General features: G+C 49.8%; 10 protein-coding genes across 17 annotated transcripts; 3 read left to right on the top strand and 7 right to left on the bottom strand.

Annotated features, from left to right (window-relative positions):
• The first annotated feature begins 192 nt into the window (after positions 1-192).
• Positions 193-8,759, top strand: FOXG_02473 (uncharacterized protein). 7 transcript variants are annotated; one of them, XM_018379924.1, is made up of 5 exons: positions 193-1,687; positions 1,740-3,962; positions 4,520-4,888; positions 5,220-7,371; positions 7,537-8,759. In XM_018379924.1, the coding sequence occupies exons 4-5, from the start codon at positions 5,518-5,520 to the stop codon at positions 7,933-7,935; spliced, it is 2,253 nt and encodes a 750-aa protein (XP_018236058.1). In that variant the 5' UTR covers positions 193-1,687; positions 1,740-3,962; positions 4,520-4,888; positions 5,220-5,517; the 3' UTR covers positions 7,936-8,759. The 7 variants fall into 7 exon arrangements, with proteins under 7 accessions (XP_018236058.1, XP_018236061.1, XP_018236057.1 ...); XM_018379927.1 differs by having other exon boundaries at positions 5,220-8,759; XM_018379923.1 differs by having other exon boundaries at positions 4,520-7,371.
• FOXG_18318 (uncharacterized protein) lies at positions 1,134-1,532 on the bottom strand (the record flags this gene model as incomplete). Its single annotated transcript, XM_018398387.1, has 1 exon — positions 1,134-1,532. The coding sequence occupies one exon, from the start codon at positions 1,530-1,532 to the stop codon at positions 1,134-1,136; it is 399 nt and encodes a 132-aa protein (XP_018236062.1).
• A 275-nt stretch (positions 8,760-9,034) lies between the features above and the next one.
• On the top strand, positions 9,035-11,718 carry FOXG_02472 (uncharacterized protein). The gene is made up of 7 exons (XM_018379920.1): positions 9,035-9,572; positions 9,630-9,759; positions 9,810-10,200; positions 10,247-10,298; positions 10,344-10,751; positions 10,805-11,063; positions 11,112-11,718. The coding sequence occupies exons 1-7, from the start codon at positions 9,441-9,443 to the stop codon at positions 11,597-11,599; spliced, it is 1,860 nt and encodes a 619-aa protein (XP_018236054.1). The 5' UTR covers positions 9,035-9,440; the 3' UTR covers positions 11,600-11,718.
• Positions 11,719-11,824: 106 nt separating this feature from the next.
• On the top strand, positions 11,825-17,650 carry FOXG_02471 (uncharacterized protein). Of its 2 annotated transcripts, none has more exons than XM_018379919.1 (3): positions 11,825-13,511; positions 13,536-13,892; positions 13,929-17,650. In XM_018379919.1, the coding sequence occupies exons 1-3, from the start codon at positions 11,906-11,908 to the stop codon at positions 13,934-13,936; spliced, it is 1,971 nt and encodes a 656-aa protein (XP_018236052.1). In that variant the 5' UTR covers positions 11,825-11,905; the 3' UTR covers positions 13,937-17,650. The 2 variants fall into 2 exon arrangements, with proteins under 2 accessions (XP_018236052.1, XP_018236051.1); XM_018379918.1 differs by having other exon boundaries at positions 11,825-13,535; positions 13,560-13,838; positions 13,947-17,650.
• Positions 15,383-17,419, bottom strand: FOXG_02470 (uncharacterized protein). Its single transcript, XM_018379917.1, has one exon. It carries the CDS (start codon positions 17,351-17,353, stop codon positions 15,482-15,484), a length of 1,872 nt encoding a protein of 623 aa, XP_018236053.1. The 5' UTR covers positions 17,354-17,419; the 3' UTR covers positions 15,383-15,481.
• A 5-nt stretch (positions 17,651-17,655) lies between the features above and the next one.
• On the bottom strand, positions 17,656-19,249 carry FOXG_02469 (xaa-Pro dipeptidase; the record flags this gene model as incomplete). The annotated part of the gene is made up of 6 exons (XM_018379916.1): positions 17,656-17,755; positions 17,821-17,927; positions 17,974-18,345; positions 18,389-19,028; positions 19,079-19,098; positions 19,145-19,249. 6 exons carry the CDS (start codon positions 19,247-19,249, stop codon positions 17,656-17,658), a joined length of 1,344 nt encoding a protein of 447 aa, XP_018236050.1.
• A 317-nt stretch (positions 19,250-19,566) lies between these two features.
• On the bottom strand, positions 19,567-21,077 carry FOXG_02468 (uncharacterized protein). Its single transcript, XM_018379915.1, has 3 exons — positions 20,748-21,077; positions 19,991-20,699; positions 19,567-19,941 (listed from the first exon to the last, which is right to left on the bottom strand). Exons 1-3 carry the CDS (start codon positions 20,952-20,954, stop codon positions 19,727-19,729), a joined length of 1,131 nt encoding a protein of 376 aa, XP_018236049.1. The 5' UTR covers positions 20,955-21,077; the 3' UTR covers positions 19,567-19,726.
• A 538-nt stretch (positions 21,078-21,615) lies between these two features.
• FOXG_02467 (uncharacterized protein) lies at positions 21,616-23,370 on the bottom strand. The gene is made up of 2 exons (XM_018379914.1): positions 22,635-23,370; positions 21,616-22,588 (listed from the first exon to the last, which is right to left on the bottom strand). Exons 1-2 carry the CDS (start codon positions 23,033-23,035, stop codon positions 22,036-22,038), a joined length of 954 nt encoding a protein of 317 aa, XP_018236048.1. The 5' UTR covers positions 23,036-23,370; the 3' UTR covers positions 21,616-22,035.
• Positions 23,371-23,776: 406 nt separating this feature from the next.
• Positions 23,777-25,800, bottom strand: FOXG_02466 (uncharacterized protein). Its single transcript, XM_018379913.1, has 2 exons — positions 25,427-25,800; positions 23,777-25,310 (listed from the first exon to the last, which is right to left on the bottom strand). Exon 2 carries the CDS (start codon positions 25,133-25,135, stop codon positions 24,101-24,103), a length of 1,035 nt encoding a protein of 344 aa, XP_018236047.1. The 5' UTR covers positions 25,136-25,310; positions 25,427-25,800; the 3' UTR covers positions 23,777-24,100.
• Positions 25,801-25,878: 78 nt separating this feature from the next.
• Positions 25,879-27,561, bottom strand: FOXG_02465 (uncharacterized protein). Its single transcript, XM_018379912.1, has 2 exons — positions 26,180-27,561; positions 25,879-25,984 (listed from the first exon to the last, which is right to left on the bottom strand). Exon 1 carries the CDS (start codon positions 27,366-27,368, stop codon positions 26,367-26,369), a length of 1,002 nt encoding a protein of 333 aa, XP_018236046.1. The 5' UTR covers positions 27,369-27,561; the 3' UTR covers positions 25,879-25,984; positions 26,180-26,366.
• Between the last annotated feature and the right edge of the window lie 408 nt (positions 27,562-27,969).

Below are 27,969 nucleotides of genomic sequence, written 5' to 3'. Positions count from 1 at the left end.
CTAGCATCTTTCGATATGGCTCTAGCGCTGTCACTCACAGCTCACCTCTCACCCTACAGTCATTCCATTAACAGTCAGAATAAGACAAGCTTCTTTGGGGAACGAGACGATTTGCCTTAGTTGCCGTTAGATTCGGCAGTATTTGAGGCATTTGAGGATATTTATTTAAAAAGATGTGAGTGGAATTTCCCCACCTACCGACCGGTCTGTTAGTATGGGCGGGACGTTCTGACTCTGGATGTGAAATTGAAGCTGATAACGGGGAGCAATTGGAGGCTTTTGGATACAACCCTGGAGGTGCAAAAATTTTTCTGGACCAATACAGAAATAGCATCCCAAGGAGAGGCTGAGAAGTGTGAGTGGGCGATCTGGTCTGTGCATGGCCCGTTATCTCTTTGGTGTCGGACGCAATCTTGGACGCTAAACCCCTTCAGTGCAGGTCTTATCCATGTCCTCGCTTCGCCCTTGGAGCCTCGATCTGGGATTGACTCTTTTTAATCTCGCTCATTTCAGTTTTTCGTAACGGTAGGAAAAACAAGCTCAACACTACTGTGCGTAGTACGTGGGGGATCTGTGACATTTTTCATATTGGCATCCCGCCCAAAGCGCCAGACAAATATGTTTTACAGAACAGCTCCGTGGAGAAATAATAGGGAGGAAAACTCTTGTAGCCAATACCAGTGCGAGGCTGTCTTCCGCGCTCTGTGTGTTCTGTCAAATCATGACAGGAAGCTTTGACATGCTAGTCTTATTGACTAAGCCGTGCATGTCGGATGTAGTCTCGTCTGGGGATGGTGTAATCTGCATTGCAGCAAAAAAAGACAGCCGCCATCGTCTGGAAACTATTGAAGCGGGAAAGAAGCGGTCTTGACTCTTTGACTTCGAGTCTGTCTTCTTGTTCATGACAACCTGAATCATGCGATCAGTTGTCTGGGTGAAGAGACACGACTGTGTTCAGACTGTCATCTTGGAGAGTGCCAGACGCAAAAAAGAGAAGAGGCTCTAGCTTTTTACGGTGTGAGACCCACATACGCGAACGAACAATCTGGAGGCTCTCCAAGTGTGTCAGCCACGAGCGTTGGGCTTTGCTTTTGCTTTGTCTTGGAGATTTCCCGCCCTTTGACTTCGCAGGTTCATTTGGGGATGAGGATCAGTGGGCGACAAGCATCGTGAGACGTTTGGACCTGGGGTTTGTCCGTCGTCCACTGAAATAACAGCGGGTATGGGCACGGATGATACTGTATCACAGCATGGTTATTGACATGGATCAGCATCTGGGCAAATGGCATGCCATGGAGCTTCAGGTCCTGTTTTGTAGATCTTAGTAATTGGTCCAAGGACCAGTGTTGCAGTTGCACCGGAGAAGTCTGGGGGAGGCTCCCGGCTGAGACTTTGTTGGTATCTCGAGATGTTGTGTATGTGTTGGTTGGGAGCATTATTTTTTTCCAAGACAGAAAAGAGAAGGAAAAAGAAAAAAAAAGAGTGTGTAGTGAGACAATGAAAGAATGAGCGCGTGGTTTCTGTGACGACATACGTCATTGACGACAAAGATGTCACGAGTTACCATGCACTGCATTTGTTGACCTGGCGGACGTTGTGCTCCCCTCTATCAAATGAAATCCTCGTAAGCGAATTGGCTTGGCTCCTTCTTTTTGGCTTTCGTTCAATATGCACGGAATTTCCAATGGTACTGCACCCGAAAGAAGCCTCGAATCAATGCCCTTGCTAACGTGCTACAGGGCATAGAGCTCTTCTAGACGTGCCCCGTGCTCTGGTTCAACAAGGGGCTCTGCCTTGGAAATACACAATTCAGTGATACAGTGCAAGGAGGCTCAGACTCAAGGTTGCGGTGCAAGCCATGAACTCACTCTTGTGGCACATACATGGAAATGCGAGCCTCATAATGTCGGTGAAGCTTTTATTCTTTGAAGGATTGACCATGTCGTACTGAGCCATCGAGATTGACGATTTTCTGTTAAATCCATCTACCGAGAGCTAACGCTCCTGCAATGGTAGTTCAGAGAGTCGGGCCCTGATTCATTGCCCTGAACGGCGCGTCCGGATGACACGGAGCGGACGATACGGAGGAGTGAGTCTGGACATGGGGGCAGGGAGTATTTTGGACCGTGAGGCACGCACGCAAGCTATTGGGGAAAGGCGTGAGAAGCTGAAGCTCTAGGCTCACTGTGTGTCACCGACCCGACTCCACCTCTCAGTTTGATGAGGTGAGGATGATTGATAGCTTTGGCACTTTTTTGTCCACATTATTTTTCTGGTCCAAAGCTGTTTCTGTTCCCCACGTCCCGCTTCGCTTGCTTCACCTCGTTTCTCCAGACCATGCTCTACATATCTAGCTTTCTTGATAATTCGTCATCGTGGATTAGTTGCTGATATCATCTTGTCTACCTCACCATTGAAGCAGTCAGCTTGGAAGTTTAACTGGGATGCACACTCCTCCCCACGAACTTTCAGAGACATTTCTGTCTTCCCCACCTCGTCCCAAGAATGCTCAGTTCACTTGGCGTGCGCCACGGAGACCTCTCATTCGATGATCTGACCCGGCCTTGGGAACAACTTTGGGGAGAGTGGTCTGTTTCTGTTTCTGTTTGACTTCCTAGGTTCACTTTTTCTGAATCCTCACCATGACGACCTGTTTATTGTCTCTGTGAATCTGTATAGACTTGACTTTCCCCGTTTCCTTTTTTGAATCTTTCTTCTTTTTCTTTCTTTTCTGTTTTCAGCTTGTAAATCATTCATTGGTGCCTCAAAAAAGCCATCCAGTCATTCATTCACTACTACATTCATTCATTTTTTTACTGCTTACAACTCTCTTTTGACTGTTTTCTATTTTGCTTGAATTATTCAGCCATTCATAACACCACTCGCTACTCCATAAACTACACACACTAAAACCTTCCGGCGCATCCTCAAACCGAAGCAGGCCAAACCAAGAGAGCCCCCCATCTGCTTGCTGCTCTAACGTTAACTTGATACCCATGCCCCGGTAGCGGTAGCATTGGATCTCCGCTTCGACTGTCGCCATCCTAGCAGTTTCGTTTTTTTTATCTGTCGATTCGCGTTTTGATACGACACCTATCTGCGCTACCGGAACTGCCTTGCTCAGATCATATCCACTCTCTCTTCAATCAGGTTCAGTGCAAATCATTTCTCACCAGAAACCTCATATCATCTCATTTTCCTTAAACAATTGTCTGTCATATGCTTTCATCGGCTTCCACGTTTCAATTGCCGATATTTCCCATCCCATCCCACGCTCAGGTTTCGCCTCTCACTTCTCCTTTGTCCCCCGCCGCCGCCATCTGACGTTTTCCTGCAAAGCATCCTTACACATCCGGTAACCATCAGCATCCGGTAACATCATTCATCTACAAACGTACATGCATAAGACAAAAAACCACACACTGATTATCAAATCGTCAATCTTTCTCTTTTTCTTTATTAGTCTTTCTTTCTATTTTCTTATATTATTGCCCGTCAAGCCCAGTTGTAAATCTTCAGCAAATCGGCAGACGCCAGTCTCCGCCATCCCAACTCAAAAAACACCGCGAATCTACACGCACAAATCCACAACACCAAGTCTTGATCTGGTTTGGTTGGGGGTCCTTTTTTTGCCGCCGCCTCTGATAATCTTGGTGATTACTTCAATTCACGCATTTTGAGGGAATATCAAAAGCCTCTTCCTGTCGAATTGAACTGTAGCTTCATTTCATCAAACCATCCTTCTTCTGCTTCTCTCCACTACTCCATACTCGAACTCGAGTTCTATCCACATCGATCTACCCCCCAGAGAAAGCACAGCACAAAATTGTGGTCGTCCCCGACTTGAACTCCACCGCATGGAGAGAGTCTATCTATTGGATACTACACAGAATCCATAATACAACACAACAGAAGACACAAGAAGAGTACGGATAAGATTCCTGTAACAGAACAGATATCTCGTAAGTGCACAACAGCCAGTACAGACAGACAGACAGAAGATGATGCCCCCCCTCCCTCTATCATAAACCCTACCATCCACTCCCTAACACATCCCCCATCCCATCTGTGGCTCTGCCCATCCCAACCAAAAACTCGTTAGCCCACCCCTGGCCTGCAACTCAAATCCTGCCCACTGCTCATCCCTGCCCATTAACACCCACCACCATCCCAAAGAAACCACCACCAGACGGCCCATGCCTACGCGGCTCTCAACCTTGTAGCTCGCTAGCCTCTAGTCCCATGCCGCTCAGGCCGGGCCCCGGTGCTGCCCTCACACCTCTGGACAGGGCCAAGGCAGCGTAGAAAAGAGTTTTGTACCTTGGTTTTTTAATTGGGACCTGGGTGGGCTTGGCTTGACTTGACTTGACCTTGGGGTGTTCAATTCGCCTGCAGCGCAAGACTCAAAACCACCTGCTCCCCGCAGCACTCTTATCCTCGATTCCTTTCAGCATCTCCACCAGCTCTGATTGCTGTCGACGAGTTTATGACCACCGACTGACTGACTTTACTTCAACAGACTTCCTTCTCAAGTCTTTGGTATCAGCAGCCTCTTTTCATTGTATTTTGTTTTACTGTTTGGTCATTGATTGATTTTGTCTTTGTTGGTTTCTTGTTTCATGTCGCCATCGTCCTCATCCTCATCGCCATCATCGTCTCGACGAGCCTCCTAATCCGACGACTCTTCTCGCTCACGTTCAACGGATCCATCTGCTGTACCACTTCACTGTGATACCCTCAACCCAACCACCGTCAATTGCCGAACTGTACCTTTCGTGGAAATCTATCTGCTCTGTTGCTGGAATATTGCCAGAGCATTTGTTTTTCTCGAGCTGTATCGTTTGCCTGCCTATTTTTTGTTGGGGTGCGCATTGATCAATTTCATCGTGTAAGTAGTGCACTGCACCTTATCGCCCGCTGAAAACCACCATCACTCCACTCACTGTACTCCCCTGTGGATGCACCTGGACCTCAGCACAGCACCATCCTATTGTTTCACTCGTCCTCTTATTGTCATCCATCGCAACAATCGTCAAACAATTAAAAACAATCGTCATTCTTCATTTTTTACTTTTCATCAATAGCCTGTGAAAACCTTGTTACTACCAATTGTCCCCCATCAGCTCTTATCTTTCCCCCCATTTCTTCGTCTAATTATGCATCGCCACAAAAATTCCTTGTTTCTTAACCATGCTAATCAGTGCCTTCCCCATTATTAGACCTGATCTCGATCACCTTCTGCGCCTGCCTTGATCTTCATCGCATACGCTAAGAGAAAGAGAAAAGAAAAAACCACTTCTCGCTGTAGCGCATTCCGCGCAACTGCCCTTGAATCTCTCTCCATCACGAGAAGAGAGCTTCTCATCTCGAAAACCTCATTTATCCCCCTGGGTTACTTCTTTTACTCTATCCTCCACGTGGTGAAGCGAAGTTCCTGGCAAACGGCTTCCACGGAATAACCTCCTCCTCTCTTCCCCCCTTCTTCTCCCTCTAATCACCACACAACCCACCTTGGGAATGCCTTACACGCCGCCCTCACATCGATCTCCCGCTTCGTCAGCCTCCGCATCGCCTGTAGCGAGTCGGCGGTCGTCGCTACAATCGAGTCCGAGACCTAGTCTACCGCGATCTGCTTCATATCTTACAAAGCATCGACGAACACCTTCAGCTTCAGCCCTTAGCGATGGATCAACAGGGACGCTGACACCGCAGGGAACATCGGAGGATCTTAAGAGCATGGGCACAGCTGTTCCTTCAAGCGTGAGACAATCACCACCACCCGTCACAGACGAACGCACAATGCCCATGGGTGCCATCATCTCGCCACCTGATTCTGCTTCCTCCGGTAGCGACGACGAGGAGCAAGAACCACAAATTCGAGGTCGAAAGCTTGACAAGGCTCTGCGGGACGCTGTCAGCCAGATCCCCATGCAACGTTCATCATCCCCCCCACGATCACAATTGCAGCATCAAGACAGCACAGAACATCTTCAGCTCCGCCGCAAGGATGGTGTACACCTCAGCTTCAGCACAAGTGCACTAGGTGATCTCGCAAAGGGCCGTAAGATGGGACACGTTCGATCAGCCACCGAGCCAAACGCTGGCCTCTCAAAGTCAAACGACAACTCGATATCAGTATCAGAGGAGGAGTCTGACGAGGACCTGCTTAAGAAGCCTCAAATGGTGCGAAAGAAGTCTGGTGAGCTAGTCCGACCTGCCCTCCGTCCTTCTTCTCGACGACGTCCCTCAAGCATGCCCGGTACCCCCATCTTCTCCAAGGCTGTTCACTTTGATTCACACCTCGAGCACGTCCGACACTTCTTGCAAGTGGACCGACCTCTGGCTGTGAGTGCTGGATCTTCGCCAATCGACAGCTACGAGAGTGATACCGAGTATCCCTTCCCTGGCAATGGCAAGCAGACTGCCCGCACCCCTCCTTTTGAGTGGGAGATCCTTACCACAAACTTCCCTCACGACTCAGCCGCACGTAAGTCGTTGCCCGTTCGACTGGAAAAGGTTTGGCTCTCGGCCGACCAAAAGACCCTTCTGGGCTCTGTGGCTGTCGCCAACATTGCCTTCTCCAAGGCCGTTACCTGCCGTTTCACTCTGGATTACTGGAAGACCACCTCGGAGGTTGCCGCTGACTACAGCCACGAGATCCGCCCTCGGGAAACACCGCTGGGTCATGATCGCTTTACCTTTTCCATCAAGCTTGCTGACACGGCCAACCTCGAGTCAAAGACACTCTTCCTCTGCATCCGCTATGCCGTCAACGGACAGGAGTACTGGGACAACAACAGCAGCTCTAACTTCCAGGTCGACTTCCGAAAGAAGCATCTGCCCATGAACGGGAAGAACAACTTCCAGGGCGCTTCTTCCCGACCCGCTAATGGCCTTCCCCGGAGTAGCCGACGCACCAACAGCGCCAATGTCCCCCGACCTAAGTCGATGCCTGCTGGCTTCGGTGACTTTGGTGACGATGCTAAGCTCAACTTTGACCAGCCTATCCACGAGTATCTCGGCGAGTCTGAGAACAGCACTGGCGGCCTCCGTCTCAAGTCCAAGTCGGCTGGCAACCTTGCTAGCGATAACCTCTCCAAGGATTTCGGCTCGCCTAGCGGACTTGCCTTCTCCAACCGTTATGACTTTGGTGCTTCCTTGAGTGCTGCTGTCCAGGCCGCGAAGGACAAGGAGGCCTCTCAGGATAAGGATGGACTTTATATGAAGGCCAACGTCCGGACTCTCAAGCCCACCCTCACTGTCCCTGAGCCTGCCACCAACGCTAAGAGCCAGTCTACCACTGGAGCTACCTCTCCCAACTCGACCATCTCCAGCTCTTCGTATGAAGAGTTGGTCAACAAGTACTGCTTTGTACGTGCCCCCGAAGTTCGCCCTGCTTCACCCATCGCTTCTGGTGCCCGTCGCCCATCCCTGATTCACCAGAATCTCAGCATCAGTCTCCAAGGCCTACGGGATGGCACGGCGACACAGAAGCAAAATGAAAGAGTCGGTTACTAACAGTTGTTCGTGTTGCAGTTTGGATCAAAACAGTCGAGTCCTAACATGAAGGACGGTACACTCAGCGGTGCCCGCTTCGACGGTGCTGCCGGCGGAAATCACCATCGCCGCAGCTATACCACCTCACTTGGAAGCCCGAACGGAAATGCCCATCACGCCGGACCTGCAGCTCACCATACCCTTCAGTTGCACGGCGCCTTGAGCCCTCCTTCCGGTGCTTCAACACCACAGGATGCGTTCCGTGCCAACAGTACTTCGCCTTCACCGAGACCTTCAGCCACGGCTAGGTCGGCTTCACCCGCCTTCGTGTCGTTTGATGCTACACCATCCAACGATCTGTCGTACCATGTCCAGCAACAAATGATGGATCGGTTTCCCTGGTCTGATGGACATGCTGCTACGGCGATCCGAGGATAGAATCGTACCGGCGACCGTGGAATTAGGTTGGACTGTTAACATCCACCAGCAACACAACATCAAGAGCAACCCAAGATTGCATTACTATCTTGATATCTAATAACCCTTCAACACTTATGGGACAAGACAACATCATGTTTGTCGCCCAACATCACTACTCTACCCCGGCTGTTTGATCCGAAACAGCACAGCCCTTTGACATACAGTCACTGGCAATGCTTCTACGGCTGACGGCCACAATTGTTTGGCGTTTACGGTAATGGACTTGTGCTAGCCTGGCATGGCGAGCCGGGCATCCGCATCGGAGTTTGGGAGCCATGTTTACCTGCGAGTCCTGATTTCCTCGTTTGCTCTCGCGGAATATCACCCGCTTCTGTTTTACTCTTGTTTTTTAATCGGAATTTTCTGGCCATCATCACCGCTTCACCCCGACGCTTGCTTCTCGCCGTTGAACGGACGGAGACAACCTTTAATGCGGGTTTTGCGTGTGATGTGACAGACCATTGTGTTTTATCTTGACGTCTGCGGATAGTTGAGCGAAGCCTGGTTTTACGCGTGTCACGAATGTCTCCCGAGGCGTATGCCTAAACGATGACTTGATTGAATGCGAAGACTGTGTAATGGCGAATGGACAGGACAATTGGGAATGGATTCAAAAAAGTTTGCCTTCCGATGAATGGTATGCAATACGAAGGATTGTGTTTGGAAGGGAGGAAAAGAGTTGGGTCAGAACAGATATACATTATACTATACACTACAAAGCTGCCAGAATGCGATGCAGGTCCAGCTCAAGAGAATCATTTGCACCTCTGACTTTTATCCCATGTTTGTGATGTGATTGTTGTGATTGACTGTAGCGATGAAGGGCAGGAGGTTTGATGAGGGGATCGTCAATGGGCTTATTGTTATTTACTTCCATGACGAGATTGAAGTGGTCAACACATAGTAATAGCTAATTTTAACTTTTTTTTCTGACATGACGGTAAACTTGAATTGAGTCTCTTCGTACTAAAGACGGGAGATTCATTCCTTATTCCGGAGAAATTGTTTGGCGAGCATCCAAGCCACGCACCGTAAGCTCGACAAGGCTCCTTGATTGGCCGGCTCGCCAACAAACAGTCCCGTCCTTTGTTCAGCCTTACAGGCAATGCCCTGGCCGTAAGCAAACACTCCCAAATCAGAATGAACCAGTGGGCCGCAGAGTCATCAGTGCATTATATTGTTCTCTTCCTTCTGTCAGATGCTTTGAAGTGATTGGTCGGGTCGCCAAACATGGTTCTGGTATACTCAATTCAGAGCAGTGAAGCAGGGTCGTGATGTGTTTCATGGAGTCTGAGCCTCTTTGATGATGAGTGATTGGCGACATGATGTGTTGATCAGTGTTCTGGGGTTGAGCAGTGGGAGGATATAAGAGCGTGAGTTGATCGCTGGGAAAGAGGAGGAGTATCATTCCTCTCATACAGTCTTGTACAATCTTCTATTTTTGTTGGTTCTACTAGTTCGCAATGAGGCTTCCGAAGAGTCTTGGTCTGGCGTTTGGGTCGTTGGTGGCGGCTCAAGAGTGGGTGGCTGCGCCAAAGGGTCTAGAAGTCGTGTCGTCCAAGTTGTTCAATGGCGCTGAGATTTCGTACAAGAAGGTAAAGCCTCAAGCCTTTCAACGGCCTCAGAAGATGGAGTGACTAATAATTAAACAGACTTCTGTTTGTGAGACTACCGAGGGTGTCAATGCTTACAGCGGCTATGTCTCGCTTCCTAAGAGTCTACTCCCTGACTTTCAGCATTGGGATGAGAAGCAGAAAGCCCATCTCTTCTTCTGGTACTTCGGTACGACGCCCTACTCAATACTATATAGTTTATATACTGATAGACTACAGAGGCCCGAAACAACCCATCCACAGCCCCAACATCAATCTACATAGGCGGCGGTCCCGGCTCATCCTCCTTCGACAACACAAACGGCTTTCCCTGCTCCGTAAACGCCGACTCCAACTCAACGACCCTCAATGACATATCATGGAACAAGCACGTCAACATGCTGTACATCGACCAACCGCTGGGAACGGGTTTCTCGTACGTTGATCTTGTGAATGGGACGTTTGATACTCTCACGCAGACGTTTACACCGGTGAAAGGGGAAAAGGTACCCAAGACGAATGGGACGTTTTTGCAGGCGACTTTTGACTCGGGGGAGTTGGAGACTGTGCCGAAGACGACGATGAGTGGTGCTAGGACGATGTGGGCTTTTGCGCAGGTTTGGTTCAATGAGTATGTTTGCCTGTCGAGTTGTGTTGGAGTGTTGCTAACGGGTTAGGTTTCCGGAGTGGCAGACTAAGAATGATGAGATATCCCTCTGGACATCATCTGTAAGTCGCCTTCTCAACCTCAGATTCTTAAACTAATATCTCCAGTACGGCGGCTTCTACGGCCCCAACTACTTCTCCTACTTCCAAGATCAAAACACCCTCATCTTCAACTCTAAACCAACCTTTGCAAACGCCACGATTCTTAACCTCGCGACTCTGGGTCTTCAAGAACCTGGTATCGACGCACGAGCTATGGCGAAGGGGTACGCTGATTACGGTCATCATAATAACTACGGTCTTCAATTCTTCGACGATAAGACGTACAAGGGTATGCTCCAGAAGATTGAGGAACCGGAGACGGGCTGTTATGCGTTGACAGATAAGTGCCGCGCTCTCGTGGCGGAAGGTGATCCTGAAAGGTTTGGGAATAACAAGACTGTGAATGAAGCTTGTCTTGCGGCGACGAATCTGTGCTTTTTTGGGATTCAGGGGACTTATCAGGCTACCTCCGATGTATGTACCCCTCTCCCCCATCATTTTATACGACACATACTGACTTGAAGCAGCGATCGCCTTTTGACATCACACACTCCAACACCACGCTCTTCCCAAAGCCTTACATTGAGAACTTCTTCAACCAACCCTGGGTCCAGCGCGATCTCGGTGTTCCGCTTAACTTCACTACGGGATTCAATAATATTGGCAAAGTGTGGTTGGGACAGACGGGAGATATCATGATTGGGAGTCTTCATGCTGTGGAGAGGGTTGTTGAGCGGGGTGTTAACGTTGCGTTGATCTACGCTGATCGCGACTATCGCTGCCCTTGTAAGTTTTCACAGAACGTTCTTGTGGGGTGATTGCTAATTGGTAAAGGGTACGGTGGTGAGAACATCAGTCTTTCACTGAACTTCTCCTCTGCTGAAGAGTTCCGCTCCGCTGGATACACGCCCATCAAGACGAATTGCTCTTACACAGCTGGTTTCGTTCGCGAGCATGGAAATGTATCGTTTTCTCGAATTTTCGAATCTGGACATGGAGTAGCAGGTTATCAACCTGAGGCGTTGTCTACGATCTTCAACAGAGTCATGTCGAGGAGGGATTTGGCCACTGGGGAGGTTGATCTGAGGAAGCATACGGGGTACAAGACCAAGGGACGAAAGAGTGTGAGGAGTGTGAGGAACAAGGTTCCCGAGTCGCCGGTAAATACGTGCTTTGTTAGAGATGCGCCGTTGAGCTGTACGGATGAGCAGTTGATGGCGTTGGCGGTGGGTAAGGCCAAGGTTGAGAATTGGGTTGTTGTTGAGCCGAAGGGGGAGAAGCCTAAGGCGATGAAGGTTGAGATTAAGGGACGCTTTGTTTGAGGTAAGGGGATTGGATTGACATGCTTGGATGTCTAATTGACTGGGATAGGCATAGATTCATTTCGCTTCTATTAACTGTTTTTTATATAGAGATTTATTGACTTACACTGATTGACTGAAATGAACTGAGCTGCATGAAAGTGGATCAAAAGAGCTGACGTCACATGCCAACTCAGCTCTGCCAGCTCAGCTCCCCTCAGTTTAGGACCCCTCATTCACTGTTTACCTAGCCTCAGCCAAAATAACCTTAACCTTAGCTTCGTCCTCCATCTCCATCACCAACTTTACTTCTGTCTTCTTCCCAAGATGTCCTCCCGCGGTGTCCCAGAAGTCCTTTTCAAAAAAGTAGACGAATACGTCGACTCCCTCGCTCCCCAGATCCAACCCCGCATCACCTCCGAGCTCGAGACCTTTCAGCAAAAGACCATCGACAGCCTCGAAGATAAAGTCGTCGACGCTTTCCGATCACTCTTCAACAAAGATAAGGATTCTTCTTCGAGAAGTCCATTTGATCTTAAGGATGATGCGCCTGATGCCTACGGTGGACAGAGTTTGCCGTTTGCGGATGAGTTGGCAAAGTTGACGAGGAGTTTTACAAAGATTACTGATGAGGCGGGGGATGATTTACGGGATATTTTCGATATTACGGAGGGGAGAGCCGGAGGACAGAGTGATACGAGATCGAGGGGAGGGGAGACGTCGCGGGGTGGTGCGAAGGGGTTCTTGTCGGCTGCCTTTGACGCGGTGCAGGATCATCTGGAGAACAATAACGGCAAGGGAGGAGGCCAAGGCTTTGAACTTGATGGTCTGCTAGGTGTGATTAGCAACACTGTCAAAGACGCCGCACGAAATCCCGAGGAAAAAGCACGGATGATCAGTCCTGAGATCAAAGAACAAGTCGGTGCCAAACTCCGCGAACAACATGCCCCGATCGCAGAGCAGTTCACGCGCATTGCTCTCGATCATATCAAGCGCTGGTTACGAGGAAATACGAGCACGAAAGATCTAGGCGATGGTGTCAAGGGCGAGATTGAAGATCAGGTTAAGGATCTTGTTAAAGGAATTGGAGGGCTGTTTGGGAATAATAAAAAGTCCAACGAAGGTTCGGCGAGAGGGTTCGGCGATGGAGATCGTGATGGCGAACGCGCTGATGGCGAGAGCGGTGGTTTCTCAAAAGTCATAAGCGATAAACTCAGCACAGGTATCGCAAGAGTCCACAGAGAAGTCCGTCTCGAGTTCCGAAAGATTCTCGGCAGTATTGAAAAGCAACTCTTCGAATTACTACCCGACCAGTTCCAACGTCCTCTCGAGAAAATCCTCGGCGGAAACCCTTTCGACACACAACTCGATCGCGACGCCGGCCCTGGCCATTCTGCGGATAGAGGGTTTGGGGACGATATCAAGGCGAAGCTGGTGAACAAGATTAGAGGGCTGGTGAGGAAGGTTCAGGAGACGCTGAGGGAGAGTATTCTGGGGGTTGTTAATGGTGGGCATAGGAAGTTTGAGAGGCAGAGCTGGGTGTTTGTGCAGAATATGGTGGAGATGAAGGTGCAGAAGTATCTGCCCAAGGTTAAGATCTCGGTGCCGGATGATATTGGGAATGAGGGTGTTAGTGTGGGAGCTCCGGCTCAAGCGAATCTTGGTGGTTCGAATGCGCCTGTGCCAGTTTCTCAAGGCGGACATTCGTCGTCAGGACAGGGAGGATACTCGTCGGGTCAGGGAGGCTATGAACGGCCGTCGGAGCAGCATGGAGGGGGGTATCAACAGCCGTACAATCCTCCTTCGCAGTTTGGGGACAATCGACCTGATCACCAGCAGAGCCATGACTACAGGCCGCAACAGAGTCACGAATACAGACCTCCTCAGGGACAGGACTATAGGCCACAGCAGAGCCAAGACTACAGACCTCAAGGCCACGATGAGTACCGACCTCAAGGCCACGATGAGTACCGACCTCAAGGGCAACAGGGCGAATACCGACCACAGCACCAGTCCCAGCAGGATTACAGACCTCAAAACCAGGATAACTACCGACCCCAGGACGAGTATAGACCTCAGCAACAGCAGTCGCACCAAGAGTACCGCCCCGACCAATACCCTCCGCCGCCACAGCATCAACCAAGCCACTCTGGGAGCTACCAGCAGAACGAGGGTTATCAGAATCAGGGTTACCAGCAAGCTCAAGGCTACCAACAGAGCCAGGGCTACCAACAGAGCCAGGGCTATCAACAGAACCAAGGTTACCAACAGAACCAAGGTTACCAACAGAACCAAGGTTACCAACAGAATCAAGGTTACCAACAGAACCAAGATTACCAACAGAATCAAGGTTACTAACAGAATCAAGGACACAGCCAGTTCCGGGGATATGGTCAAGACCCAGCCGTAACCAGGACTTCTGAGAATGTCAACGAAATGTACAACGAAATGACAGGCATGCTCAATGACGATAACCGATACGGCGCAAGAAGATGACGAGCTATCTCGCCAAGCGATACAGGGTTCCTCTACGCCGATGGCTTGGGCGACGCTAGGTAGATTGATGAATGAACGGCCATTTCCATGATCTGATCCGTCCCCCGTTCTTGAATTGACTCTATCAATATGCCGAACATTCCGTCTCCCCTCCCGCTGACAGATAACGCTCTAGAACGCCTCTTGCTACCGAGACCCTGGATTTGCCCCCCACAGATCCTGAGTTCCATGGCTTCCGCCATCTACACTAAACCATCATATCATGAAAGCACCATGACAGAAAACCCCCGTCAATCCCACCATGTGAGACTTTCTATCCTACGACGTGCAGAATATACACCCAGGACCCTGCATCACGAAGATCTCAGCCACCATTTTCCCTTCGGATTGTGATATCACATGACATCCCGGTATGCTTGGCACGGTGGTCTGATTGTGTTGTTACGTAGAAGAAAACTTTGGAGTTGCGAGTGATATGATATGATGCTTCCACGTGCCTGGGATTTCGTCACAACGGCATGATTTTGGAAGACCGAGGTATTCGTTCTAGCGCTGGGATTTGCCAGTGGTTTTGTTCTTGATAGCTACACACCTGCGGTCGAAGTCCGAGATGTGCATGGCATTCTGGAGCATGGCAATTGCGCGATGGCTTCAAGGGTTCTTGATTTCAGGGTCCTGGGAGTGTGATGGAATCCTTGTAGAAAGGTTCGGGGGTGTAAGGGACCTTTGGGGAGGGAAGAGATAACTTCAGCTTCAAACTCACGATCTGATCATGTTGGTGTTTTTGAAGAGATCCGCGGATGACGCGAGAGTCCGATGATGGGAGACGTCACGGGGATATGTCATGGGAAGAACGAAGCCGTGATGTTCCGTCCATGATATGAAATTCGGGCGGGCAAGCGAAGTATCGCGGGATGTCTTGGGCGGCTTCAAGGCAGAGGCTCTGCGCTTCTAGGACTTCATCGTTAACTTGAGATAGTGGCGACAAGCTGTGTGCTCTAGATATGTAGCTTTGCTAGCTACTCAGGATCAAAGAAGTTCCGTTAGTCCTCCAGCTACCGGTGTTGGGCGCTCTGAGAGATGCATTGGGTACTTTCCCCTTGTTTGATCTCTTCTTTGCCAAGTCATAAGCTGCTATACGCGGATTTATTGTTCGCATCTGCTATTCCTCTATCGAGGTGTTTCCTTGATGTAGTTCGAGTTGTCTCCTTGGCAAGTCCCCTTTGGAAGAGCTGCCTCACACTGCACCAGCTTCCTCGCGCTTTGAAACGAGGGCCCGAGTTCTTCAAAGCCATTGACTTCTCTATCCCTAAACGCAATGCATAGAGATGTTTCGTTGTAACATCAGAACACTTGATGGACACGCTCTTTTATTAACATTACTATATCCTCCTCTAACCTTCAATCTCACCTCTCAACCCACAACCCCCCATTCCCATAAACCTGATCCCTCAATACCCCAGCCTCACTCCTAACTCCAACCCAATGCTTTGGTATCCTATCCATCTGGCTCTGCACCACCCCCGTCGCATCCCCCAACCTCTCCTTAAACCCCTTCTCGCTCTTCACAGCCCTGACCGCCGAGACAGAAACTTCCGGGCCCCAATTCTCCCGCCCTAAACTCGCTGTCGTGGTCATGACATCGCGCGTATGCTCTTCCAAGAAAGCTTCATCTGTGAGGTTGGGAGAGGAGGGGTGCAAGTGCCCCATCAGCATGACTTTCATGCGGAGGTCGAAGAAGAGTGTGTCAGAAAAGTCGTGGAGGATGTGCACTGTTACTTTGTTCCGAAGAACTACCCCAGGAGGGGCGTTGCGGAGGGGTGCGATTGTGACGATTGCTTCGTGCCAGTCGTCGTCGAAATCTTCGCTTTCTTTGGGTGGGAGGACGCGTGCCCATGCGGCAAAGACACCGCCCATTCTCATCTTGACCTCATCGCCAACCTCACTCAGATTCGCCGTTGGAACACCCAACTCGCGAGTAGAAATGCCCGTCCCTCGAACGACCTTACCCGCAAACTTGAAAGGAAACGGCGCCTCAGGTCCCTCGTCACTCCCAAGTATCGTCAGCGGCTCCATTGCTTCTCCCGATATCAACGGATCATAACGTCCCGCCTTGCCATTCTTCCAACTCTCACTAACTGCATTCCCAATGCCACTTCCATGGTACGCTTTCGTAGCGACTTTCTTGATAGTAGCGTTCGAAGGCGTGAGTCTTTTGGCCCCCTGTTCGACGACTGCGCCTGCGACGCCAGTGTACTTCTTTGCAACCTGTGAACCAATGGTGCTAGCGACTTTGATGCCCATTTCCAAAGGCATAGTACTTAGACTTGAGCCACGAACGGTGCTTACGTCTGTGGATGTGCTGGCGATGCGGAATACGGGACTCCCGCAGAGGACCTTTTTGCCATCGGAGTTGGAGCAGAGAACGAGGCGGAAGTAACCGTCTGTTGCTGCGGCGGGGATACGGATGATGTGTGTTTCTCTCGGGAGGTGTTTCTTCATACGCCCCGAGGCTTTTTTAACGAACCGCTTGAAATCGCGCTGGATACCGCGTTCTTCTGCTTCAGAGATATGTTCCACGCCTGTTTTGGTCGCGGGGGTTACATCGATCCAAGTACCAGTTGTTCCCATCATTGCTTTGAGCGTCATTCCCATGTTTCCTGAATATCCCTTTTGCTGTAACCACACAGTTCTCGTGGGTGGAAGAGGTTCATCTGAGAGGATGGTGATGGGTACTGAAGTCGCTGGACCTCTGTACCAGATTAGAGCGTGAGAGTGACGAATGATACTGAAATGCTTGTTGGACTCTGCGGGGTGACTTATAAGGCCACCAGCGAAATACTGCGCTTCTCCAAGTGCAGCTTTCCATTTCGACGAATCCTTCGGTTTGTCTTCTTGAGCATCCAACCTTGCTGATAGAGCAGATGAGCTCTTAACTCTTCTAATCTCATTTGACGGCGCAGGACTCAAAGGGCCCGGAGTGAGTGACGTTGGACTTGGAATCTCATCAACCACAAAATCAACCTGGTAATTCCCCCTCGGGTCCAAAAACCCCGACTGCTGCGGTGCATGAGCGCCAGTGAGGTTCGTCGCCGAGCGGACCGGGCGCAGAAGCCGTGGAGGCGGAGGCGGTGCTAGGCCGGCGCCGAACTCGGGACGGTAGGCACTGTATTCCGGGGGCGGGGACGGAGCTGGCGGTGCGACGGGGGCTGGTCGCGTGTAGTAATTTGGGTCAGACCATTTCTCTGCGTCCGGAGTTGGAGGGAAATACGGATTCATCTTGTCATTAAGCGTAGAGGATTAAAGAGGGTTATTTGCTTTGAAGTTCGAGAAGGGAGAGGAGAGGTATGTAAAAGATGAGCATACGTGTTGGGTGGCCAAGAAATTGCACCGTGTGGATGGTCAGGGGGTTAGACTGCACACAGTATTCAGACAAAGAGTGTTTCTACGAGTGTTTCGACACCAAAACCAGGATAGAAGATTAAATATCGACAGAAATCGCGGGGATGATATTTATAGAATATTTATTGGTCTATTGATCATCTCCCAAATAAGCTTATTATGTTGGGGCTCGCTTCACTCTAACTTCCAGAAACCAGGGCCTCCATCTCATCAGCTTCCCTTGGTACATCGGTCAGGTTCTCAGAGCCAGTCTTGGTGATGAGAATGTTATCCTCGATGCTATCAAATACCGGTTAGCAAATTGCTTCGATAGCGCGACGGTGGCCACCAGAGCCATAACATACCGAACTCCACCGACATCCCAGTACTTGTCCAGAACGTCCTTGTCAATGAATTTGCTGTGCACGGGGTCCTCGAGGTAAGGGTCGATGATAAACTTGCAGAAGTAAATCTGAAAATGTCAATACCCGTTCAAATGCGCCGTGAATGTCACTTACACCAGGCTCGACAGTGACAACACTGCCGCTGGGGAGAGTGCCCCGCACGCGTAGGTAGCGGAAGAGCTTATCCTTGTCGCCAAAGTTGGGGTTGCCGCCGGTGTCGTGGGTGTCCATGCCAAGGTAATGACCTAGACCGTGAGGAAGGAAAGCAGCGCTCGTGCGAGCCTTGAGGATTTCGTCCTCGTCGCCCTTGAGAATGCCAGCTTCGAGGAGTCCGTCGATGGCGATCTTGTGGGCGAGCAGATGAACATCGTCCCAGACAACACCCTCCTTGAGAACTGATATACACTCCTTTTGCATCTTGAGGACGGTCTCGTAGATGTGGCGAGACTCCTTGGTGAACTTGCCCGAGAGAGGGAATGTTCGTGTCTAAACGGTCAGCTCAATCCAACCCAGGATCTTATGTACTCACAATATCAGCAGCGTAGTTGTTCCACTCGCCACCAGCATCCATCAACAGGTTGAGCTTGCCCTCCAGAGGCGCGTTGTTTGGGACGTAGTGCAGCGTAGCAGCAGCTCTTCCAGCAGCAGCAATAGGATCATACGACATCTTCTTAACACCATAAGAATAGCATCTCTCCTTAAAGGCCGCCTCAAACTCCTGCTCATTCTTGGCAGTCTTGGCCCTTGCAAACACAGCGCGATGTCCAATGCCAGAGATATAGTTTGCCTTTCGTAGCATAGCAACCTCGAACTCGTCCTTGACCACTCGCGAGGTCTCGATAGCTGTCTTCAACACATTGAAGTTCTTGTTGTCGAAGCCGATGAAGGAAACGTGGTCGGAGACTTGGTTCGCGATGGCAAAGGCTGATGACTTGGGGTTCTCGGATCCGAGGTGTGCGAGGGTAGCGTTGAGTTCGGTGGTGAGCTTGACTTCGTCGACGTCGTATTGCGCGAGGGCCTCGTCGATGCTGACGGGGAGACCGGACCAGATGACATCGTCGGGGTTGATGGGAGGAATAAAGAGTGTGGATTTCGCGGATTGGATGTCGTAGACGAAAGCGCAGTCGGGGAGGTTGCAGCCAGTGAGGTAGTAGAAGGATCGGCGCTGACTGGTCATCAAAGATTAGATGATAATTTGGAGATAAGGTGGGATACGCACCGGAAGGCTCGGGGTCGTCGCTATCTTCCATCATTCGAGTAACTTGACTCTCAAGATATAGAATACCATTGGCATCAGGGACATCCTTGCGGATGAGGTCACGACACGTTTGGCATGGTCTTTGCCTGGGTATTTGCCCTTGAGGACGGCCTCGTAGTTTTCAGCGACCATGGTGATAGCTCTGGCGTGGGGTGTTCGCGATAAGAAACGTGGTCGCGTGGATGATATCGGATTCAGACGTTGCACTTCTGTATACAGACTTTGTTGCGCTGACCTTGCAGTCTTTGTAGAAAGTGTTCGTGTTGTTGCTTGAAAAGAACAAAGATGGAGGGGAGATTTGAACAACCCCGCTATGGACCTCGGATTCTTCTTGGTCATGACGGAGGTGCATTTCACAAATTAGGAAGCTCCAGTGGTTGCATTCACTAATCGCCTGCCCGTTACAGGGTCCCAAATGTGGGGTTACGGCTGACAACGGCTTCTGCAGGTAAAACTTGAAAATGAACTGATGGAGATTTGAGATGGATGGGAATTTGACGGATGAATTAATGGTCCGTTTGAACAAATAAGGAAATGTATTAGCTGCAAAGTAGACTATATACAATAGATACTGAAAGAATAATATGCGAAAGAAGGTGGAAGAAGGCATCAAGCCAGTTCTGAGAGAAACTCGAGAATAGCATCGTAAGTGACAGTGTGTGAATATCCAAAGTTCAATCCGTGACCTGCACCTGGCACAACGGTTGTGTTGAATCGCGAAGCTTGTGTAAAGAATTGTCTCGATATGTCGAGTAATGAGGGCAGCTTGGGGTCTACGCTGCCTGTAGAGTAGCAGTTATCGCCACAGAAAGGTACATCGCGTGCTGCAACTATTAGCTTTGCTCTGTTCCATTCAGAGTGAGGTTGACTTACAGCCAGTCACGATCTGGACAGGGCCAGTGTATGTGTTATTCTTCCCAGCTGGTGCTCCCAATGTAAGAAGTTCACCAGGCGAAACAGGCTGGCCCTTCTCATATGCCACTTCCAGAATCTTGGGGTCAAAGTCGCCCTCTGCAAAGAAGTTGATCTGTATGCCCACTGTAGACGACACACCGACGTAGCCAGCGGGATACTTATCGGCGAGAGGTGTAGCAGTAATAGGAATAAAGTTGCTTCCAACTGCGAATAGCCCCAAATAAGCAGTCGCCTGCGAAAAGCCCGTCAAGACAACAGCATCAGTGAGTTCAGGACTCTCATTCGCGAGCGCATAGCTAATGACCGACCCAAACGAATGCCCCAAGTGAACGACCTTGGAGTACTTGCATCCTACCCCAAGAGATCCTTCACGAGCTTTGGTAGTGAGAGCCTTGAGAGCTGCAATCTCAAGGTAAACCTGGATCTCGTTCAATGGATCACCCTTGGAAGAAGCACCGACTCCAAGACGGTCCCAGGTAAGAGTCGAGTAGCCGTGCTCATCGACTGCGCGCGCAACATAGCTGTAGTTGTAGTTGTTGTAAGGAAAGTCCCAGTAACTTCTATCAAAGCCAATGCCGTGCGTCATGATCTGAAGTTCCTTTCCAGGACCGGCATCGGGTTCGCAATATGTAGCGGCGAGTTCATAATTACCCGAAACAGTGGTAAACTATCACCATAAGCTTGCATCAAACCATTGAGCGCATATATGACTTACACCCTTTTGCACCTGTTCGGGATATGGAGGTGCACCCTGACGAGCGAGATTGACAGCAAGGCTCGTCACTTCAATGCCCGTCAACGGCGCCTCAATGGTGAAAACAGCATTTTGAGAGGTAAGTGACACAGGGACTGTGATGTTTGTGCACTTTCGCGCCGAGGCAGCGGTGATGAGAGTGAAGAGAGCCAAAGACTTGATCATCATGACGACTGTAACTGTTTTTGTCTAAGCAGTAGCAAAGATGGAGAGACAATCTCAAGCCTCTGAGCGATGATCTGTGTATCTTTATATGGGAAGAGGATATGCATGTCTTAATTACAAATTTCTCCTGCATCCGCTGACCGGTCCTGCAGAGCTTAGCTGCATCTACTAATTTGTGTTTCTTGTTGCATATACATCCTTGTAGATATCATCTTCGATCTCACTCCGGAGGTCCGACCATCATCGGCAATGCTACCAAACTCTTACCTGCAATGCTACGGAGGTAGAAAGAAAGAGCACGCTTCTTTGTGAATGATGCTTAGATACCATGTTACAGTACCGCGGCACTCGAGACACTAGCGGAGAATTTAATTCTAAACCCACGGACGCTATCCAACGGGTCGTCTATTGAGATCTTCACTCGGTAGAAACGACCTATCCGCTGTATCCATCTTGGCAAAAAAACATGTGTTCTGGGAGGCCAATCGGTGCAAGTTAGTAATCATCCCTTCCCCTTGCAGAGCCTCTTGACGTGATAGATGCAGTGAGATTGTTAAACCCCAACATGTCATGTCATCGGGGACCATCGTTTGCATTGTGATGTAACCCTTCTAGCAAACTCAATTCACTCTCAGACTTTCACCTACTAAACTTTACGTGTGTGCCGAGCAATGACAAATATCTTACCAAGAGGACAGTGAGCCTGGGAGGTGAAGTCATCTGCCGAGGGCTCCATCCCTTGCATTGTGATAGTCAGAGTCTCAACTGAGACAGACACACCGACCGGTACGGGGACTTTTTGTTCTAGCGTCGAATAGAATCATGGATGGGCATAATATAACGGGTTTAAGCGTTGTCTATTGTTTTATGACGGGACAGGGTCTGAGTCGAGAACATGTATGTCTTGAGTGTTGTCTCGCATAATGGCCCGAAAGAGAAGCAATGACAAAAGGCTGAGATGCAACCAATAGGCACAGGGCGGGCAAGCTGCATTAGCACAAGAGCCAAAAAGGTGTAACGTCTTACATTGTTCCAAGGTAAGCAGATTGACAAATAACAAGCATGGATCTATTTGCAATACTTCTTACAGCTCATCCTTCTCATCCAGTTCATGCTGTAACTGCATCGCCATCCCAATAGCTGCAAAACCACCCATATGCATCGCCTGCAAAGCACTCCTCATAACAGTCGCCGCATCACCAAACGCAAAACACCCCTTCACACTAGTCTCATTCATCGGCACCTCAACTTTGATATCACCCGTCGGCGTCGTCTCCAGCCCAAGCTGCTCTGCAAACGGCGCTGCTTGTGCGACATTGGGATGACTTACCACGAAGCCTTCGGTCTTGGAGGAGCCATCCTCAAAGGTGATTTTAACAGAGGGACCAGAATTAACAAGGGCGAAGGATGTGATCTTCCGGGTGTCGAAGTGCACTTTGCTGCTGTGTACTTTTGTCTTTATGGTTGAGGGGAGAGAGGGGTCGCCGTTGGTGTAGATTGTTACGGACTGGGAGAGGCGTTTGGCCATGGGGGTTACGTGCGCGAGCATGTCGGCGCTGGAGAGCATGCCGCCTGCGAAGACGCCTACACTCTCTGCTCCTCGCTCCTCAAAGCCATGGCAGTAAAGGCAGTGGAAACTTCAAAGTTAGCGAGGTGCGTTCACAAAGTCAGGGATTTACTTACATTCCCTTTCCCCAGCACTCAGCATATCCCTTAGGCTGCTCCTCAACAAGATCCTTCACCCCGGTGCCTAAGCCGAGTTTCTTTCCTTGATAGATATTTCCATCGTGATCAACCGCTTCAAACACACCAGCGTCTGTTTTGCGAACGGTTGCGATGGTTGTGGACTTGAACTCAATGCTTTCGTACCGCTTTTCAAGATCGTCACGGGCTTTTTGGCGGAAAACGGAGGGCTCAACGTGATCGAAGCCGAGGACGTTGTGCATGTGTTTTGTAGGCGCGTTGCGATATACGCCTGAGTCGAGAATCAGGGCTGTATAGACTTGACGGGCGAGGGCGGATGCCATGGCGAGACCGCCTGGGCCGCCGCCGATGATGAGGACGTCGTAGAGCTTGGATGACATTGTGGTTGTATGAGAGACGGAAGAGGTTCAGAGGTAATTTGTGACTGTTATGGGGTAGAATAAGAGTGTAGTTGCTCTTTGGCTTATATACACTCAGCGGAGAGATCCTGAATATCTCCGGTCGGAGACTTTGATGATGGGGCGGAATCGTCCAGAGGTTGGATGAAAAAGGTGCCGCTGACTTGGGGCACGAAATATCTCCATCTGTACTGAGTCTGTGGCCATTTATGATCTGATCATTGTTCTCAGCTTAACGCCGTTGGTTGTGTCGACCGGGCAGATACCCCAATAGAAGACGCCCAAGAGTGAGGTCGACGTTAGTGTCAACGCCAGCATAGGCATACGTAGCTACGATAAGATACTAGTCATAAATCTCTTCGAAACATTTGCCCTTTTAGGACTTATTGATGGTCAATTGAACTAGATCAGGGACTTTTGGGGTTTAGGGGGGTCCTTGTTGGTGATGTTGGTGATCAGCCGTGTGTGTGTGGGTGAGCGGCATGCATCGAGCGAACAACTACAATAAAATAATCGCATTCGCACCCACAGACCCAGGTTTTTCAACGATAGTTCTACAATTCCTGCGCGATCAGGCTGAATAAATAAGACCCAGAGGTCATGCCCAGGGATGAAGTAGACAGAGACAAGTCGGGGAGATCTTATACGGTGAATATATCATAAGCATGGCAGGCAGCAAACACATCTCACGACATCATTATCATCGCAGAAGCATATTTAAATCAGAGGTTGAGGAGATAGTACAGGTTCAGATCAAGGCTGAACCATCAATTGCGCTATATAAATAACAATATCCAAAGTCCCGTAGGACAAATCCAAAACAAAAACAGCACTCGTTTCAACTATGCAAGCAGGTCGCTACCCATAATAAGTAACTCCATCGCGATGCTCAAGCATTTCTGCGAGCACCAGCGCCTCACCCTAGTTCAGAAACTCCCAGGCAGCGCCAAGTTTAATGAGGACCAGTCCGACGATGAGGCTCTCCCATCGCTATATCTTTGCTCAGAACCACAAAACTGCAGTTTGCGTATTCCGAGTTCGGACCTGCTACGAGTCGTCACCTAGCACCACCCACGTCTCTGAACCAGGCGTAGCTGCACTGTCTAGAAATTCCCGCTGAGAGGGTAAATCGTCGAGTTCGCTGTCGGAAAGACAATCGTAGTCTGAGATTAGATCGGGGGGTTGGGACGTATCAACGTCGAAGGAGGGGTTTGAACCGTCGAGTTCGTATATCACGCGCAGAGGAGCGAAGCTGCGTGTGGGGGTGGCGGAGGGGACTGTGTCGTCGGAGGAGGAAAGGATTTGAGCGAGGGCTTGGGAGCCGCCGAGGTCTGTGAAGGAGAGATCGAGATGCAGAGGCTGGTTGAAGCTAAAGCTCTGAGCGCGCTTCTTGCGGGATTGCTTGGCTGGGCGGATGGAGTAGGTGGGTTCTTCGTGCTTGATACTGTCAAGATTGAAGCCCTCGCCCCTGATCTGCTCGTCGTCGTATAGCAGTCCCATGCGATACAGCTCAGCGACTTCATCGTCCTCCGTCATGGGCATCTTTCGTCCAAGGTACACATTCCCCCTCGCAGTCGAAGCATCGCGAAATGCCTCCTCCCTCTCAAGCGTAGGTCTCCTCACGAGTCGAAAGCGGTCAACAGGCAGAGAGATCCTGCTGTTCGCTAGATCTCTCCCCTCGACCTCATCGGAAGAACCACCAAGACTGGAGTGGTCATGTTTCCGGGCCATGCGGTTCCGATGGACGTGTGTCCATCGTGGATTCGCGCGCTGCAAGTTCCCCGTCGAGATCTCGTAGTGCAGGATCTTTTCGAGCTGAGGACGGCGCGCGCCTCCGTTTGTGTTTGTACTATCCTGTTGTCCACAGCGCAGACAGTGCGTTTCTCCAAAACTTGAAGTCGTGCAGGGGAAACCGGTGTCGCGGCACAGGTTGGCGCCTTTGTGTTGGGACTGACGCTTTGCTGTGGCGCGGACGAAGTGGTTTCGACTTATTTGGGCGCGGGTCTTTAATGTGCTGGGAGGATTGATATGAAAGTGCTTTGCAGCTGGAAGATCTCCAGAGCTGTTGAGTAAGACGTCCATGATGGGCTGGGGACGTATTATAAGTAGGTTAGATTGATAGAGGTTTGTACAAGTGAAAGGTATTATGTTGTCAATAAAGATGTTATGTTGTCAAGAAAGGCGCAAAGTTGCGTGCTTGAACACCAAAGGGCGCGAAATTAGGGAATATGAAAGAGGTGTCTGGAAGAGTCGAAGGCTGGAGGGTGTATTAATACGATATCATCTCATCCGGGGCGATATCGTCGTGATTGGCCGCCGGAGGAGTCATATGGACTGCGGATGGCGTACTACCAACCTAGACTAGGCTCTTACATTGTATTACATTACGATTACGGCCTTTGTCTCACGCCTGTCTCTGTTATGAGCAACAACAAGTACAGTGCTGCCTCGGCCTAGTCCCTAGTTGTGACGTGACTCATATTGCATTGCTTGCTTGATCCGGGCGTCTTACAAGGCCAAGATAACCGAGGTGGCGCAGCGAATAAGACAAAACTTGGGGTTTTCGTTGTTGGGGGGAGCCTTATCGACGAGGCACAGGGCGAGGCGCATGATGGTTTGATTGACAGGCAACGTCCGTGTGATGCGGTTCTGATTGGTTGGTGGGTGTAGGACTCATGACGATAAGGAGAAAGAAGAGGGTGTCGTCATTTGCAGAGGTATCGAGTCGCTGTGTTATAGTGCATTGATACCTAGAGCTGCCTTGAAGGAAGTGTATTCTACCAAGGTTCTTTTCTTGAATGAGTTGTGCCCGATGACCAAACTGCATGGATGAAGACAGGGAATCACAACGATGATGTTATTGGACAGGGCTCAATGCGGGTGACGACGAGAGTGTTTGATCGCCGTGGAGCTGTTTTCGGTTTGTTGCCGCTGCAGAAACTGGGTTAACCAACGATAACGATGAGACAGGATCACGGTGCAAGATAAGACGGTTTCTGTTGGAGGAGCTTGTTTATGGGGTGATAAGACATTTCCCCAATGAGGATATCCCGATAACACCCGGATGTTACGGCGGCTGGACGGACATGCCGGGAGGCTGTAGAACACACTCAATATTACACTTACACTGTATGTCGACATTGCTTTCAAATCTTGTGATTGACTGCATTTCAGCTCAGGATCAATATTGCATTTTCCCTAACCGCCATCACCCTCAAACAGGTCATACAAGGTGAATGTGCAACGCCCAAAGCAGACACTCACATAACCGTAGGGTAACACTCACCACTCATCATCCAACTCAGAGCAACCATCACTCATCTGACTTGACATCCATTCCCTCGAGATACTTCCTCACATCAACCATCTCAATCCCCCTCTCCTCATTGACACTCACACTCTTATCCCACGCAACCCCACGGCCCTGCGCAAACGTATCCCTATACTTGACCATCACGCTCGGCTCGCTCTCCATCTGCCTCTTGAGCTCCTCCAGATCCCACACCTCCCGCTTGAACTTGGTGTCAAAATGCTCATCTAGTAAATCTGCCAGTTCGCCGTAGGATATAGTATCTCCCGCTGTGTACACAACTCGATGCGATATACCCCGTGGATCGAGGATTATATCCGCTGTGACGCGCCCGATGTCAGTAGGTGTTGTGACGGTAATTCTGTTATCCCAGCTTCCAAGTGCTCTGACGATCTTATTCCCGAGATCAACGACCCCAAAGTCTGGGAGGAACAAAAAGCTCATGAACAGTCCAGTTGACACAATCGTCCAATCAACGTCCCTCTGCGCTCTTAGTTTCTTCCGGACCTCTAACTGCTCATCGAATAAATCCTGCGAGCTGCCCTCCCCAATAACATCATAGTCCATCCCAAACTGCCAGGGAAAGAACCTCTTAACGCCCGCTTTAAGCACAGCGTCTAAAAGCTTGAGCTGCGTTCCAGACGGTAACCCCATACCATTACAAGACACAATAACATCGTATTTCTCAAAGATAGACGCTAGGTCTTCAACACTCGCGTTGACGACATCAGCTGCTTCAAACCCTGCGTTGAGGGCACGAATGCGCTGGACTAGTTTCTTCTTCTCCGGAGCAGCGGAATCAAGAGTTGCTTGACGAAGAAGAACGGAATAGCGTTGACGCTTGGGGTGTGAGGTGAGGGCCTCGAGGACAGAGAGGCCTAGTTCCCCGGCGCCGAGGATAAGGATGTTTTGGGGCGTCATGGGCACTGGTATGGATGGATCGTTGAGACGATTGAGGGCTTGCAAGTTCTCGATGGAGAGTTTAAGAGGCGTTTCGGGCGTCATATTTATAAGAAATAGTAGTATTTTAGGCTGTAGTTTAATTTTGTGCTGTATTACGTCGTGAATACAACCTTTGGAAGGGACGAGAATTGAGGCTGGATCTGCATCTTTGCGGATCCTTTGTGGGGGAACGAATGATCTTGGCGTTGGGTGTAAGCAATTCCTCTATCTCCATATCAAACTCCGAGAACATGAGGATATTCCAATTTTTAGTATTGTATTTGTAAGAATAATTCATCAATAAACAAGGTTAAGTGCCAAGATCCTTGTTGGCCAATGATCCACATCACTCACTCAATATCCGGCACTCGAATCATCGAATTCCAACGACAAGCCATGTTTTCCAAGCCAGGGGCAAACATGACAAATGCGGAATTATGATGGAGTTTATTTCATTTTCTATCCGACGAGAAATTCAAGTTCATACGGAAAAGGCCTGGTCGGCTTTTTATTAGACTTTCAGCTATACAGTAGTAAATGCAGGCAACGGTTTATCCAACAAGAACGCCCACGCTTCCCAATGCAGCAACGAAAACAATGATGATTTCACGACTCTAGGAAAAACAGTAGTAGTTTAACTAAGGTAGAAGTGAATGATGGACAC

The sequence above is a fragment of the Fusarium oxysporum genome, chromosome 5 (assembly GCF_000149955.1).
Source record: "Fusarium oxysporum f. sp. lycopersici 4287 chromosome 5, whole genome shotgun sequence".
In the NCBI taxonomy this organism is placed as follows: domain Eukaryota; kingdom Fungi; phylum Ascomycota; class Sordariomycetes; order Hypocreales; family Nectriaceae; genus Fusarium; species Fusarium oxysporum.
The sequence above is the reverse complement of the archived record's forward strand: the minus strand, read 5'-3'. Positions and strand labels throughout refer to the sequence as shown.

Excerpts from the sequence above, each read along its gene's own strand:
- FOXG_02466 (XM_018379913.1), bottom strand. The coding sequence starts at position 25,135 with ATGGACGTCTTACTCAACAGCTCTGGAGATCTTCCAGCTGCAAAGCAC.
- FOXG_02465 (XM_018379912.1), bottom strand. The coding sequence starts at position 27,368 with ATGACGCCCGAAACGCCTCTTAAACTCTCCATCGAGAACTTGCAAGCC.
- FOXG_02467 (XM_018379914.1), bottom strand. The coding sequence starts at position 23,035 with ATGTCATCCAAGCTCTACGACGTCCTCATCATCGGCGGCGGCCCAGGC. Across the intron at positions 22,589-22,634 it reads GAGTGCTGGGGAAAGGGAAT|TTTCCACTGCCTTTACTGCC; the intron begins GTAAGTAAATCC and ends CTAACTTTGAAG.
- FOXG_02473 (XM_018379924.1), top strand. The coding sequence starts at position 5,518 with ATGCCTTACACGCCGCCCTCACATCGATCTCCCGCTTCGTCAGCCTCC. Across the intron at positions 7,372-7,536 it reads TGGTCAACAAGTACTGCTTT|TTTGGATCAAAACAGTCGAG; the intron begins GTACGTGCCCCC and ends TTCGTGTTGCAG.
- FOXG_02468 (XM_018379915.1), bottom strand. The coding sequence starts at position 20,954 with ATGATGATCAAGTCTTTGGCTCTCTTCACTCTCATCACCGCTGCCTCG. Across the intron at positions 20,700-20,747 it reads CCGAACAGGTGCAAAAGGGT|TTTACCACTGTTTCGGGTAA; the intron begins GTAAGTCATATA and ends TTATGGTGATAG. Across the intron at positions 19,942-19,990 it reads TGTCCAGATCGTGACTGGCT|CACGCGATGTACCTTTCTGT; the intron begins GTAAGTCAACCT and ends TAATAGTTGCAG.
- FOXG_02472 (XM_018379920.1), top strand. The coding sequence starts at position 9,441 with ATGAGGCTTCCGAAGAGTCTTGGTCTGGCGTTTGGGTCGTTGGTGGCG. Across the intron at positions 9,573-9,629 it reads CTGAGATTTCGTACAAGAAG|ACTTCTGTTTGTGAGACTAC; the intron begins GTAAAGCCTCAA and ends ATAATTAAACAG. Across the intron at positions 9,760-9,809 it reads TCTCTTCTTCTGGTACTTCG|AGGCCCGAAACAACCCATCC; the intron begins GTACGACGCCCT and ends GATAGACTACAG.
- FOXG_02471 (XM_018379918.1), top strand. The coding sequence starts at position 11,906 with ATGTCCTCCCGCGGTGTCCCAGAAGTCCTTTTCAAAAAAGTAGACGAA. Across the intron at positions 13,536-13,559 it reads CGATGAGTACCGACCTCAAG|GGCAACAGGGCGAATACCGA; the intron begins GCCACGATGAGT and ends ACCGACCTCAAG. Across the intron at positions 13,839-13,946 it reads GGGCTATCAACAGAACCAAG|GACACAGCCAGTTCCGGGGA; the intron begins GTTACCAACAGA and ends AACAGAATCAAG.
- FOXG_02470 (XM_018379917.1), bottom strand. The coding sequence starts at position 17,353 with ATGAATCCGTATTTCCCTCCAACTCCGGACGCAGAGAAATGGTCTGAC.